At 34.9% G+C, this 16,775-nt stretch overlaps 1 protein-coding gene across 1 annotated transcript in view; it reads right to left on the reverse strand.

The window, feature by feature from the left end:
• Positions 1–6,755: 6,755 nt before the first annotated feature.
• Positions 6,756–16,775, reverse strand: part of LOC123527521 (transmembrane protein 222-like) — a 39,051-nt gene continuing 29,031 nt past the window's right edge. The window contains exon 6 of the mRNA XM_045307031.2: positions 6,756–15,716. Within this exon, the coding sequence (XP_045162966.2) occupies positions 15,635–15,716 (82 nt within the window). The 3' untranslated portion in view covers positions 6,756–15,634. The remainder of the gene's footprint in view (positions 15,717–16,775) is intronic.

Raw genomic sequence — 16,775 nt, forward strand, 5'->3', positions numbered from 1 at the left:
GAGGAAGGCGGGGAGAGTGTTGCGCTAATGTGGGGCAATATTTATGTGTGTATTGTTGAGTGGTGGCGGGAGAAGGTGATATGTGCAGGGAATAAAGACGTAATACACAGGGAATGATTAGCATTTGTATATAAAATATCTGTTAAAAGAAGCTGTTTTACTTTGATATTCCATTAAATCTTTCATTATGATGTAACATTATTAACTTTTACGCATATCTATTATTCTCCGAATTGAGGTGACGTATAGGTCCAGTGGGCCGTGTGCTTGTTTTCTTTGTGCAGAACTATTTGTCGGTAGTATATGATATGTACATGTCACTGTAATAAACTACTAGGAAAATAGCCCTACCTCAGCCCAAAAGTGGCCTCTAGCGTGTAAACAAGCCTTTCCTTGCTTTGACCTAGTGACATAGGTTTTGACCCCACATGACCCAGTTTCGAAATCATCAACAAACATTCTGCAGCCGCTAGTGTAAACAAGCGACCTGGTGACCTAGTTTTTGACCCCCATGACCGGGATATCCGAGATTTCATACAGACAAACATTCTGACCAAGTTCCATGCACATGAAATGAAAAATGCAGCCCCTATTGCATACACAAAGGTTTTCTTTGATTTGACCAGATGACCTAGTTTTTTACCTAGATGACCCAGATTCGAATCATTCTAATCAATTTTCACGAATATAAAGTATAAAGTCAACAAGATGGCTAAGATGACCCTAAATCACTCACCTGAGTTAAGTTGCTTGCTTGAACAAACATATGGGAAAATTAGACCCATCGATTTTTCACACGTGACGTTACGCTCATTGTTGGCGTACATTAGCGTAACTGACGTTATCATCGTTTTAAGCCGTTTAGACGTTACAGGGATTACTTGGGGTGGTTGGACTACACTTTTCATAAATCATGTCGTTTCGATATTTAAGGAAATATTTGATATAGATGTACAATATAATATTTATTCAATCAAATTATTTATCAGACAGTGAATTATATTGCGGTGTTCAGATACAGTTGTAATACATATACATTATTTAGTTTTCAAACGTAACGTCGACGTTACAGTAATTTCACGGCTGTGACATCTCGGCTAGATTTTGCAATTTTCATGTGTTAAATTTAATTCATATTCAACGTAAGACTTATGCATATCAATTTGCAGACAATTGTATGTACTTTCAGAATGTAGTCTCTGTTTTGTAAACAAATACATATTTCTTTAAATATTTCGGCACGTAACAACTTCGTAATTTTATTTTTTTGCATTTTTTGACACGTGTGACATCGCGGCTAGATTAAAGTATACATGTATTAAACGCCATTATCAAAGTCAAAATACGACAAAAACTTACTAATTCAAAAGTAGAATTTATGTACTTTTTGTCAAAATAAATATTATAGAAAGCATACAATAGTTAAAGAAAATACAGAAATTTTAACAAATCCTGTCGAGGGAAGACATTAAATCTTACGTTTTAAGTTGGATCTGTCTTTTGCTTCCTGTTTGTTACAGGAAGTATTGAACAGCAAATGACTGCAATGATGTCAAATATAGTTTACGTCACGTCACCGAGTCTTCTTATTTGACAGAAAAAAATAGTTTTATGAATTTACGAAGCCGTTAAATTATGCGCATTGGTGAATTCTGTTACATCTTACATGACGTTTTTGTGTTGTTTTCTATGATTCTATGCCGAATTAAATTTTTACTAATTGTTAAACGCAAATGCGATCATATTTACTAACAGGGAGATTGTTTTGCCTTTCTTGTGATATAAGAAGATAAACAACCGTATTTCTAAAACGAATTTCATGAAACATTGAAGTGAACGAAACTGAAAAATTTCCGATGTTCGCCAACAACGTACGCAACGTCACGAGTGAAAATATTTTATATAGCGCAAAGAAGGAGCTTTTACTTTATTTAAATTCATGGAAAAAGTATTATAGGTATTTTAGCTTTGCAAATGATGTGATAATATTCAATGCATTGTCTTTCTTATGAATATTTTATTTTAAAAATGAATTTAAAAGAAAATGGTCTTTTTTGCGTATACTTTATGTCTGTCTATCTACAATTAGAAATATAGTAAAATATGGATAATTTGCTGAAATTTCTTCTGTTTAACAAAGAATAAATAGATTCTTATGTGTGCTTAAAGACCTTTGCAAACGACTTAGTAATCTATATTCATTTAGCTATTGTTTCATACTAATTTCAGTTTTCTAGGTGAAGAAGAAAATGGTCTTTTTTAAGCATTTTGCAGATGAGTATAGGTTTTTTTTCCTTATCGGAAAGACTCGAACATTCTCGTATGTTTCCGTCAATTCTTACGGAATTTAAGCTCCTTAACGGTAAAGACTGATATCTTCTCATCCGCTAAACAGCACACATGTACGGATTTATAAATTAGTGGACGCTCCATAATATGATTTGTTTACAGCCAATAGTCAATTTTAAACAGCTTGAGGATCGAAGTTTAAAATTTAAAAAAGAAACGTTGAAATTTTAGGCAGCATATTTTGGGCAAGTTAGAAGTAGAAAAATCAACATTCAAATTTTGAAAGGATGATGTTGAATTTCGCTTATATTGAATTTCGCACAGACTCGGAAATCGAAATTAAAATAAAAAGAATTCGTCGAATTTCGAGGCAGAATTGAAATTAGATCCAACAGGATGACCGAAATTCAAATATTTTGAGGGGAGCGGTCGTCCAGTGAATAATGTGTCGGCCGCTCAACCCAGGGGTCGTGGGTTCGAGCATCCGTGAAAGGGGTCACGACCATGATTTCTCATATGACACCAGTACTGGATTTTCCCGGAAGCTGGCTGTTTAAAAGATAGTTTCACATTCAATACCAGTTTTAAATTCGATTGCTTTGAAAATTCGAGCATGCTTGAAATATAATACCGAGAATAGTGTTTTCCCGAAGGAAACTCCGATCCACAGTCTGAACATCTAACAGTACTTAAGGAAAATCTATTTAGATTTTTAACAAGGAGCTGTGTTCAATAAACGCTTGATGCCCCGCTGGCATCCTTGTCGATACAAAGCAACCTAAGTCCAAAACGAGGTCAAGTTCAAGGTCAAGGTCAAACTGAGGTCAGGTGATGTCTGAAGATGAGGAATGGTCACAGGTTACATCTGCATTAGTATCAAGTCATTCTAGTAAGGGGTATTGATGCTAGACGAAACGGTCCCATTTGGTTAACCTCGTACGGATGGACGGACGGACGAACGAACGGACGGACAGGATAATCACTATATGCCTCCCGCATCAGTAGATGCAGGGGGCATAAAAACTTGAATTTCGATATATCCGATCTTGCACGATTTTTAATCTTTGAATCTTGAGCAGATCGCAGTTTCAGTATTATACTGAAATTCAGCTTTTCAAAATTTGAAGTACGATTTTCGAGATGGCTCGACACTAATTGCTTGCTCGATATTTGACTTTTTCATTTCAATATCAATCTTGGAACAGGCTGTTCATTCAATACGAGATCGAAATTTGGCTTTTGGAATATTATAAATTTCGATCATTGAGCTGGCCCGAAATTAAAAGCTATTTTGCAATTTGACGTTTTTTGATCTTCAGATGTAGCTTAGGATCAAAATTCGATAAGTTATGAAGTTTAATTTCGATCTTCGAGCTGGCATAAAATTCTAAGCTGGTTGGACACCGCTCACGACATAATAATAAATGTGCAGTTATTTGATTACATAAAAAAACTACTTAAAACCTTTATTTCATAATCATGAACATCAAAGAAAGTATTATAAAAGCGAGTTTCCATCTGATTGTAAGAAAGTAGAAATTACTTTTGGAAAGTCATTGTTTGGTTTTATAATAATGTATTTGTTGAGAATACCGTTATAAATGGTATTCTGATTAAACCACCAACAGCCATTTAGGTTTCTATTTTCTAATCTATCTTTGCAATCACAATTAGACTTAACAATATCCCTAAATCCATATGATCAAAAGTATTAATGTAACGGTACATTGGCGAAGAAGGGTTAGACATCGGCCTGAAATACGGAGTAGGCCGAAAACTAGCGAACAGTCTCGACAGCCGATTTACCTGGCCAAACGTATTATCGGCTTTTGTGGTGATTTTCACGATGGGTCTAATTTTCCCATATGCTTCTTTGATAATGCTTCAGAAACATAAACTAGGTGAGTAGGTCATGGTAAAGATTATTCGCGGAAAATTCATTATTCCATGGAAAATCACAGACATTCCATGGAAACCTCTGGAATTTTCTCACCCGGGTGGAAAGTTTACAAGCTTTTCCTTTGATCTGGCCTAGTGACCAAATGTTTGACCCCACATGACCCAGATTTAGACTTGGCCTAAAGATCATCAAGATGATTAAGTTTCATGAAGATAGGTCATAAATGTGACCTATAGAGTAATAACAAACTTTACCTCTGATCTGGCTGGGTGACCTAGTTTTTGACACCACATGATCCAGATTCGAACTTGACCTGTAAGTCATCAAGATAATTATTCTGACGAGTTTCAAACTTAAAACGTGATCTCTAAGTGTTAACAAGATTTTTCTTTGATCTGGCCCAGTGACCTAGTTTTTGACCCAGATTCGGACTTGGCCTAGAAATCACCAAGAACAAGAGCTGTCTCCATAGGATGACACATGCCCCCGATGGCACTTTGAATGAATATATAGTTATGGCCGATGTTAGAGTTTAGGACCTTTGACCTACGGAACTGGGTCTTGCGCGCGACACGTCGTCTTACTGTGTCACACATTTATGCATAGATATTTTAAAATCCATACATGAATGACAAAGATATGGACTGGACACGCCTATCAATGCACTATCATGAAAAATGACCTTTAACGTCTAAGTGTGACCTTGACCTTTGAGCTACGGACCTGGGTCTTGCGCGCGACACGTCTTGCGCGCGACACGTCGTCTTACTGTGGTACACATTCATGCCAAGTTATTTGAAAATCCATCCATCGATGACAAAGATATGGACCGGACATGCCCATCAATGCACTATCCTTTAACGTCTAAGTGTGACCTTGACCTTTGAGCTACGGACCTGGGTCTTGCGCGCGACACGTCGTCTTACTGTGGTACACATTCATGCCAAGTTATTTGAAAATCCATCCATCGATGACAAAGATATGGACCGGACACGCCCATCAATGCACTATCCTTTAATGTCTAAGTGTGACCTTGACCTTTGAGCTACGGACCTGGGTCTTGCGCGCGACATGTCGTCTTACTGTGGTACACATTCATGCCAAGTTATTTGAAAATCCATCCATCGATGACAAAGATATGGACCGGACACGAAAATTGCGGACAGACAGACTGACAGACCGACGGACAGACATACCGACAGACGGTTCAAAAACTATATGCCTCCCTTCGGGGGCATAAAAACATTCTGACCTAGTATCATAAAGATTGGATCACAACTGTGGCCTCTAGAGTGTTTACAAGGCATATGCTGACTCGCGACGGACTACAGGCGTCGCACGACGACAATGACCAGTCACAATTGCTCATTTTGAGCACTTTGTGCTCAGGTAAGCTAAAAATTCTCTGATCAATGAGTAATTCTCAAAAAGTTGTTGTTTAAAGATTGTTCGGCTCTGGAAGCCCCTGTATGAAGTGAACTTTTAAATGAAATTAAGAAAGGTCCATCCAATCAAGTTATAGAACAGACTAGCAGAATATCTCTTAAAGGTTAACATGACGAAAGTTGCACATGCACCATTCATCTATAGTGATCTACATTTGTGTAATGTTTCATGAAGATCCATCAATAGGTTACTTTGATACAGTCAAAACTCCCTACTTTTTAGCGAATCAATGCATAAAACTCCACTTTTACTGGATCAACGGAGATAATACTATGTTTGCAAAGATCATGTGCTAATAAATAATCATGTCGGGTTTGCTGATTCAAACTAAAATTACTTTTGAATTTTAATCATTTTCGATTTTCTGATGGACAGACGCAGGCATTGACAAAAACCATGATAGACAACCACAAATCTATATTACTCAACCTTCAGTGAGGGGTAATAAGCCTGGAGTCCCCATACCTCAAAATATCACTACAAACTCAACATTTATAAAACAAATGATAGGACCCCAGTCTCGTCTTGCATCCCTGCCATTTGTCTGTTTTAAAAATGTTCAATGTAACAGCAATCAGATACTGGCATTTCAAGAGTGGTTTTTAATCTTTATTATAACCTCTGGAACATGGTATCTTCCAAAGAGGGCCAGGTTAGCATGTATCACTGGGCAACGCAATTTTAATTTCCTTGCCGTTTGTTTTTGCGTTCATACGCGTAACGTGGTTATAACCTAAAAACCTATAATAAGAACAAAACAAATGTAGATGAATAAACTGCAAGCAATTTACATTATCAATCACTTTATAAGTTACCGTGATTTAACATGCTAAACGTAAATATTTAAGGAGAGAGTTTCAAATAAGCTTTCAGCTTCCTACTCAATCCTGTATGCTTTTTTGATATATATATACATGTTGTAAATGAATTGTGATTAATAAAATATTGTTTAAACCAATTTCCTTGCCGTCAAGAACGTAATAACATAATGTCACAATTCTATAGGAAAAGCCTTCATTAAGCCAGTGTGGCATTCCTTTCTTTGTTTAAATTTATGCCACCTTAAGACCACGGTTACTCTGGTTTCAAAATTTAAAATGATATGCAACATAAACAAAAAGAAGAAAAAAATATTTAATCTATCAACATCATTATAATACAAAACAACCAATATATACAATAACAAAAGCATCTTAAAAGTGCAACTTCAAATCACATTTGATAATTACCAACAAAATGGATCATTACCTCTTTTTTTTTTCAATTGAAAGCAAAGAAGACTTTGATGCTTACCGGACTTCTCTCTGAAATTTCATGAAATTTTTATACTATATTATGATATTGTTTTATTTTGAAAAGGTAGCGGAAAATGGGCTGAAAGAAATGCAAAGTTTCCCCCACTCCCCCCCCCCCCCCCCAGCCCCTATCATTCTTTGAATATCTTTTAACAATGAATGCTCCAAGTACTTCAAGAGCATCATTAGTTAAGTGCTGCATTCAAATAACCACTAAAGGACTTGTTGTTTCAATGAAATTTTGACCGATGTACAAAGATTGTCACAGATAGTTATTACAAACATCACATAGTTAACAAAGTTTGACACAAATTATTTTCACATCATATTCATTTCATTTTATTTTATTTGGGTTTTACGGCGCACAAACACAGTATAGGTTATATGGCGCCAAACAGGACTACAAATTTTGGTTTCACATCTCATTTACATCGAAATAAAAACATGAGGTATGGAATCAAAATTTGTATACCTGCTGGAATCACAGAGTTACAGCAAAACCAAGTGTTAAGGCCCTATTAGTTACCTCTTATGATTTTCACATCATAAGAAATGGGGCTAATTAATTATCAAATTAATATCTTTAGACTCTCTGAGATTATAGTACAGGATAACCTATTAATGTTTTGCGACTTATTTCCAATGGTGTCCTTTCAAAGGATTCAAAAAGATCTGTCAACATGAGATAAATTTAACATTTACTTTTATGAATATTTATTTGTTTACCAAATTAATTTTCATCTCATTCTTTACATGGCAAAAACTCTCAATTTTTTGCAACAAAACAGTATTTTTTCCCCAGATCAGAATGCTTTGTTTATAATATTATGACAAAATATGACAAATAATGTATTTTACTGTTTAGCACTATCCTTTTCTTAAAGGGGTTACCGCAAACATTTCAGGCAAAAAATAATTTCTATCAATATCTATAAAATATGAGTACTCATATAAATAACTAAAAATATTGTGCAGAAAGTAGAAAACTGTTGCAACATTTTTGATATAATGCAGAAAATAAACATTTTTCTTGCAGTTTTACCAATATCTAACTTTTTTTCACCCACTTTATCAGTGTTTTATAACATTCTATGCCAAATGTGGAAATGAACAAATTTCAATTCACCCAAACTCTGGGCAAAAAGCTTTAAATACAAAGAGAAAGGAATTACTTTAAGGTGATTCAATGTTCATCCTTCCATGTGTTCAAAAGTCAGGATATCTACCAATGTGAAGATATTTAATAGTAAAATATATGAGTCGTGCCGGGGGAAAACAAACATAGTGGGTTTGCGAACAGCATGAATTCAGACCAGCCTACGCATCCACGCAGTCTGGTCAGGATCCAAGCTGTTCGCTTTTAAAGCCTACTGCAATTAAAGAAACCGACAGCGAACAGCATGGATCCTGACCAGACTGCGCAGGCTGGTCTGGATCCATGCTGGTAGCAAAACCATTATGTCGGTTTTCTCATGGCGCGGCTCATATTATGATTACAATGTCAAATAAAAAGACTCGCAAAAAAATACAGTAATAAATTACTATAATATTTAATTTCAATAGAAGGATATTTAGTCATGATTTAACACTTTGCAAATACCATAAGCGATCATTTTATGAAACTGAGCAAAATAGAAAAGGTCTAAACTATTAAATTACTTTCTTTTTGCTACAAAGTGAACGCCCCTATCTTGCAAAATGGAATGCCCTAATGGAGTTTATAAGAGATTATACGGTAACATAAATGTTATCTCCAACAGGAAAGTTGTTAGATATTTTTCTATAACATCTCAATATTCCCAAAATGAACTACCAAATCCATTCTAGCTCCTTTTCTTCACTCTCAACACATAGGACATCTCTAAATACATAAACATTTTTCAAATAAATTATTTTTATCAAAGTAATAAAATATTTTCTACTACATAATTATCAAACTTTAGTGTTACAACTTCCAACAAAATCAAATCTATCCTTTACAACATGTTATAACAAATGTACCAAAAAAACACACAGCATGACCGACATAGAAACCAAATTTACAAAATAAATATACACCCAATTTCAAGGTTCTACATTATATTACATTAAAACAGACTTTCTTCACTTCTTAATTTTTCAACAAAACTGAGTTTAAAGCTTTTAACTCTTGATGCTAATTCCCTGAAAATGTACAGTAGGCCTAAGCTAGGCATTATTTAAGTAGACTTGTTCCCAGACCGATTTATCTTTTTTTTTTCTTAAACTGTACGTAGTGAATGCAACCAGTCCATATCCTACATCCAAAATCATTATGATAATCTTTACATCATTTCTATAAGAAAATCTCCAGAATAGACTGGCTTTTGTCTCTATGAACTGAAATAAGACCAAAAATTTGAAAAAAAAAAAAAAAAATGGATAATTATATCTCGATGAACTGAAATAAGACCAAAAATTTGAAAAAAAAAATGGATAATTATATCCTTGTACCAGTCCAGTGACTAATCTACATTTTGAGATACTTGCCAATTTTTTCACATATAGAGTCTCTCTGACAACCAGACAATTGATATTTTGGTAGACTGGTACCAGATTACTACTCCCTCTTTCAGAAAGTAATATAGCACTCCTTAAATGAGCCTTGCCATGAGAAAACCAACATAGTGGGTTTGCGACCAGCATGAATCCAGACCAGCATGCGCATCCGCGCAGTCTGGTCAGGATCTATGCTGTTCACATTTAAAGCCTACTGCTACTACAATTACAGAAACCGTTAGCGAACAGCATAGATCTTGACCAGACTGCGCAGATGTGTCGCAAAGCCACTATGTTGGATTTCCCATGGCACGGCCCAAACTATGCAGTATATCCGCGGCAGAACTTGTGCTATATCTCAAAGCAAGGCTGATGATCTCCTTAATACTTTGTGAGCGCACTTAAAATTTTATCATGTTTATTCATTTACAGGTGTATATACTGTAGCTGAATACTAGTCTACGAATCTAAAAGAAATTATGAAGCAAAAACATGTCTTCCAACATACAGTCAGAAAAATTATCACAGATCTTAGAGGAATGCAATTGTTCATATCCCTATATAATACAACTACAAAAAAAAAAACTTGACAGTATCTGGGACTTAATATGGGATTTTCAGATGTATACAAATGTGTCCATTCTCTTTAAGTGATATGTTGTTCCAACAGGTATGCCAGACTTAAAATAGGAATTTGTAATCTGAGCACTTGTAATCTCTTAAAATAATGATCTGTCCATTCAGGACGTTTTTCAACACATCAGAAAAGAGAAACTTCCGGAATTTTAGACTTTTTACAAACATGGACAGTTATTTATTTGCATCTGATTTTAAGATAGTTCAGTTAAGGTAGTTGTGTACATTTTTTTTTTTTTTTTTTTTTTTTTTTGGGTTTAACGTCGCACCGACACATTTTAGGTCATATGGCGACTTGTGCACATTTGAGAAACCAAAACAGAGTAACACCATTTATCCGTGTAACATAAAATAATGCCTCAGTTGGGTATACTACAGAAACAGAGAACAGTTTATGAATCAATCCCAACCTGTGTGTAAAAGTATATGTTTCTTTACAACAGTCAGAAGTTTCATGACTTTGTGTATCTGCAATTACGAACAATTTTTGTCACAAAAATGCCATCAAAACTAATTTTCCCATCAAATTCCATCATGAACATTTCTGTGAGGTCTGATATTTTCTAATCAGTTTAGCAAAATATCGAGCAAATGTCAAAATTTTTTAAGCATAGTTTAAAATTTTGAACAAATAAAGTTTTACATAATCCTGTTGTAGAAAAAAAGTTTCTATCTAGACATGCATAACTACCTTAAATAATGTTTATGTAACTTTGACACTAACTAGAGCAAATCTTCTCTATGCAAGGACAGAGCTGCTGCAAGAATGTGCAGTGACAATTTATACATTATCCTTCTAAACTGTGAGGATAACGTTGTATGATCTATCTTTTCAGTAGGAATGGTTTTCCTCAATTTTTCCATAACCCTTACCCTGCTAAATTTCTATAATGAACTTGTCTATCGTTCAATTTGGACATTATCATTGACTGTTAAGAGGGGGGCTTACAAAAAAAAGATACTGACTGAATGGCAAACAGTTCAGATCTTGATCAGACAACATGGATGTACAGGCTGATCAAGATCTTCACTGGTCGCACAGGCAGAATCAACCCTGTCCAGCATGATAAGGATTAAATGGCCTTGTTCATTAAAATAGTTCATCTTCAGGTATTTACTTCAAATGTAGAAAATTCTCATCAAATTATTTAACTTTACAAAATATATAAATTAACTGAGTGACTGTGTAGAGCTACAGTCATTATAAAATACCATGCAGTAACATTAAACTGTTAAAAAAGACTTCCAGTTTTTCTAGCGGCTGTACACATTTTAACTGTGTTTAGCTAAACATGCATAATTATAGTGTGTTTATCTTAAACCTAATGCATAACACTGTTAATACACATAAATTTATCAATTTTATACTAACATAAACTATATGTAGTAATAGATACTGTTTATATTTTCAGATACAAATTTTGAGTCTAATATATCTTTAAATATACGACAGTACAAATGTACATTTTTTGGAGAGAAGATTTTTTCATAACAAATTCCAGAGAATATGGCCATACAAAAAGTTTTAAACTTTAAATTCCGACTTTATTTGTTGATTAATTATTTCAAAAGATTCAGGATATCTTTGTTGGCATAACAGCAACATCTTATAACATTTTGAAAATGTCACAGAAATACCGTTAAAAAATATTTCATGGGCCGAAGTTTTGTTGTGGGAATATACATTTTTGGCAAAAATCATTTTACTTTAAAAGATATCATAATTTCAAAAAACAAGAGCACCGCCTTGCGGGTGCTGACGCTCATCTGATTTTTTTTGTATAATAGAAATATTGTCCTACCCATGATTTTCTAAGTCTAAAAAGGGCCATCATTCTTGCAAAAAGCAGGATAGAGTTATGTTTCTTGATGTACAGTGTCCACTTATGATGGTGAAAAACTGTTGCAAGTTTTAAAGCAATAGCTTTGATAGTTTATGAGAAAAGTTGACTTAAACATAATATTCAACCAAGAAAATGATTTTTCTAAGTCCAAATAATTATTGCAAAAAGCAGGATGGAGTTATGTTGCTTGCTTTACAGGGTCAGCTTATGATGGTGAACAACAGTTGCAAGTTTTAAAGCAATAGCTTTGATGGTTTAAGAGAAAAAGTTGACCTAAACATAAAACTTAACCAAGAAATCTGATATTTTCTAAGTCCAAAAGGGGCCATCATTCTGCAAAAAGCAGGATGGAGTTATGTTTCTTGCTGTACAGGGTCCACTTATGATGGTGAAAAACTGTTGCAAGTTTTAAAGCAATAGCTTTGATAGTTTAGGATAACAGTTGACCTAAACATAAAATTTAACAAAGAAAACTGATTTTCTAAGTCCAAAAGGGGCAATAATTCTTGCAAAAAGCAAGATGGAGTTATGTTTCTTGATGTACAGGGTCTGCTTATGATGGTGAACAAGTATTCCAAGTTTCAAAGCAATAACTTTGATAGTTTAGGAGAAAAGTTGACCTAAACATAAAACTTAACCAAAAAATCTGGTATTTTCTAAGTACAAAAGGGGCCATAAATCTTGCAAAATGGAGTTATGTTTCTTGCTATACAGGGTCAGCTTATGATGGGTCAGCTTATGATGGTGAACAACAGTTGCAAGTTTTAAAGCAATAGCTTTGATGGTTTAAGAGAAAAAGTTGACCTAAACATAAAACTTAACCAAGAAATCTGATATTTTCTAAGTCCAAAAGGGGCCATCATTCTGCAAAAAGCAGGATGGAGTTATGTTTCTTGCTGTACAGGGTCCACTTATGATGGTGAAAAACTGTTGCAAGTTTTAAAGCAATAGCTTTGATAGTTTAGGATAACAGTTGACCTAAACATAAAATTTAACCAAGAAAACTGATTTTCTAAGTCCAAAAGGGGCAATAATTCTTGCAAAAAGCAAGATGGAGTTATGTTTCTTGATGTACAGGGTCTGCTTATGATGGTGAACAAGTATTCCAAGTTTCAAAGCAATAACTTTGATAGTTTAGGAGAAAAGTTGACCTAAACATAAAACTTAACCAAAAAATCTGGTATTTTCTAAGTACAAAAGGGGCCATAAATCTTGCAAAATGGAGTTATGTTTCTTGCTATACAGGGTCAGCTTATGATGGTGAACAAGTATTCCAAGTTTCAAAGCAATAGCTTTGATAGTTTAGGAGAAAAGCTGACCTAAACATAAAACTTAACCAAGCAACGCCGACGCAGACGCCGACGCCGACGTCGACAACCGCTCAAGTGATGACAATAACTCATCACTTTTTTTCAAAAAATCAGATGAGCTAAAAACAAGAGGACCATGATGGTCCTGAATCGCTCACCTCTTCCCACATGACCCAGTTTTGAGTATGACGTCGTTTTTTCTATTATTAGACATAGTGACCTAGTTTTTGAGCTCATTTGACCAAGTTTTGAACTTGACCTAGATATTATCAAGATAAAAATTCTGACCAATTTTCATGAAGATCCATTGAAAAATATGGTCTCTAGAGAGGTCACAAGGTTTTTCTATTATTTGACCTATTGACATAGTTTTCGAAGGTACGTGACCCTGTTTTGAACTTTACCTAGATATCATCAAGGTGAACATTCTCACTAACTTTCATGAAGATCTCATGAAAAATATGGCCTCTAGAGAGGTCACAAGGTTTTTCTATTTTTATACCTACTGGCCTAGTTTTTGACCGCACGTGACCCAGTTTCGAAACTGACCTAGATATCATCAAGGTGAACATTCGGATCAATTTTCATGAAGATCCATTGAAAAATATGGCCTCTAAAGAGGTCAAAAGATTTTTCTAATTTTAGACCTACTGACCTAGTTTTTGACCGCAGTTGACCCAGTTTCAAACTTGACCTAGATATCATCAAGATGAACATTCAGACCAACTTTCATACAGATCCCATGAAAAGTATGGCCTCTAGAGAGGTCACAAGGTTTTTTTATTATTTGACCTACTGACCTAGTTTCATATGGCACGTGACCCAGTTTCAAACTTGATCTAGATATCATCAAGGTGAACATTCTGACCAATTTTCATAAAGATCCATTCAAGGATATGGCCTCTAGAGAGGTCACACGGTTTTTCTATTTCAAGACCTACTGACCTAGTTTTTGATTGCAGTTGACCCAGTTTCAAACCTGACCTATATATCATCAAGATAAACATTCAGACCAACTTTCATACAGATCCCATGAAAAATATGGCCTTTAGAGAGGTTAAAACGTTTTTTCATTATTTGACCTACTGACCTACTTTTTGACCGCACATGACCCACTTTCGAATTTGACCTAGATATCATCAAGATGAACATTCTGACCAATTTTTATGGAGATCCCATGGAAAATATGGCCTTTAGAGAGGTCACAAGGTTTTTCTATTATTTGACCTACTGACCTAGTTTTTGAGGGCACGTGACCCAGTTTCGAACTTGACCTAGATATCATCAAGATGAACATTCAGACCAACTTTCATACAGATCCCATGAAAAATATGGTCTCTAGAGAGGTCACAAGGTTTTTTTATTATTTGACCTACTGACCTAGTTTTTGAAGGCACGTGACCCACTTTCAAACTTGACCTAGATATCATCAAGGTGAACATTCTGACCAATTTTCATGAAGATCTCATGAAATATATGGCCTCTAGAGAGGTCACAAGGTTTTTCTATTTTTAGACCTACTGACCTAGTTTTTGACCGCACATAACCAAGTTTCAAACTTGATCTAGATATCATCAAGATGAACATTCAGACCAACTTTCATACCGATCCCATGAAAAATATGGACTTTAGAGAGGTCACATGGTTTTTCTATTAATTGACCTACTGACCTAGTTTTTGACAGGACGTGACCCAGTTTCGAACTTGACCTAGATATCATCAAGGTGAATGTTCTGACCAATTTTCATGAAGATCTTGTGAAATATATGGCCTCTAGAGAGGTCACAAGGTTTTTCTATTTTTAGACCTACTGACCTAGTTTTTGATGGCACGTGAAGGTATATATGTTCGAACTTGACCTAGATATCATCAAGATGAACATTCTGACCAATTTTCATGAAGATCTCATGAAATATATGGCCTCTAGAGAGGTCACAAGGTTTTTCTATTTTTAGACCTACTGACCTAGTTTTTGATGGCACGTGACCCAGTTTCGAACTTGACCTGGATATCATCAAGGTGAACATTCTGACTAACTTTGATAAAGATCCCATGAAAAATGTGACCTCTAGAGTGGTCACAAACAAATGTTTACGGACTGACACACGCACGACGGACGATGGACGCTGCGTGATCACAAAAGCTCACCTTTTCACTTTGTGACAGGTGAGCTAAAAGTCATACAACTATTGTTGAATGCAATAAAAAGCCAAAATTCAGGAAAACTAGCCCTGTACAAGAACTGAAGGAATCGAACAGTATGTTCTTTTTTACTAAGAAAGTAGGTCAAACTATTTTTAAATCTCTAACTATTGAAATTGCTAGTCCAAGGTAGAGTATATAGAACTGACAATGCTTCCAGTTGTTTGTTTCCATGGCAAAACCACTAAGGATAATTCATGACAAGACAATTCCAAGGGAAATAATTCCTCCCGCCATTATCAGGAATGGTAACCATGTCTTTATAAAACCACAAACACTGTAAATATAAAAGAGTATAAGTATGATATATCAAGTTAAAATTGCATAATATTTAACCCTTACCCTGCTAAATTTCTATAATGAAATTGTCTATCTTTCAAATTGGACAGTACCATCAACTGCCAAAGGGGGTGCTTACCAAAAAGATACTGACTGAATGGCGAACAGTGCCGATCATGATCACAGATGTGCAAGCTGATCACGATCCACACTGGTCACAATTGCAGGATCAATATTGTGTCTAGCAAGATATTTAAAGATACTGAACTTCAGCAAACAGCATGTGTATGTGCATTATAACTTGATTTTGTTTTAATGTTTAATTTCACAGAGACTCGCACTACAAAGATTTGGCTACACTGAGACACACCAAAGCAACTGCTTCTCGAGGGCTGAGCTGGAAACTATTCTATCTTGTTCTTTATATATATGTAGTTACTGTAACAATAGTTTCCCGCTCAGCCCATGTTCTATATATCTTTCAAAAGTAATTGAAAATTCAAATAATTTCTTTCTTTTAGGTATGTCTAAATTGCTCCAAACTTGTTCTTACTCTGTAGCTCTTAGCATGTAACTACTGGTATATCAGTGTACAGACACATATGGCAACTTTTAAGCTTTTTAATGTTGAACAAAAACAACAAGAGCTGTCCGTAAGACAGCGCGCTCGACTTTTCTCAGTGCTTGACTCTGAATTAGAGCTTTGCCAGTAAAAAAAATTCCAAGTTAAAAAGGGACATAATTCTGTCAAAATTTAAATCAGAGTTATGGGAATTGTGTCTCTTGGTGTAGTCACTTAGATAGAAAATAACTATTTTGAGTTTCAAGTCAAAAGCTTTAATAGTAACAGAGATATTTGACTTTATCAAAATTTTTTTTTTAAAATTCTAAGTTAAAAAGGGGCATAATTCTGTCAAAATTCAAATCAGAGTTATGGGGATTATTTCTCCTGGTGTAGACTTTGATGGTAAATAAGTATTTAAGTTTCAAGTCAAAAGCTTTGATAGTAACAGAGATATTTGACTTTATCAAAAATTTTAACAAAAAATTCTAAGTT

This window comes from Mercenaria mercenaria, chromosome 14, assembly GCF_021730395.1.
Source record: "Mercenaria mercenaria strain notata chromosome 14, MADL_Memer_1, whole genome shotgun sequence".
In the NCBI taxonomy this organism is placed as follows: Eukaryota; Metazoa; Mollusca; class Bivalvia; order Venerida; family Veneridae; genus Mercenaria; species Mercenaria mercenaria.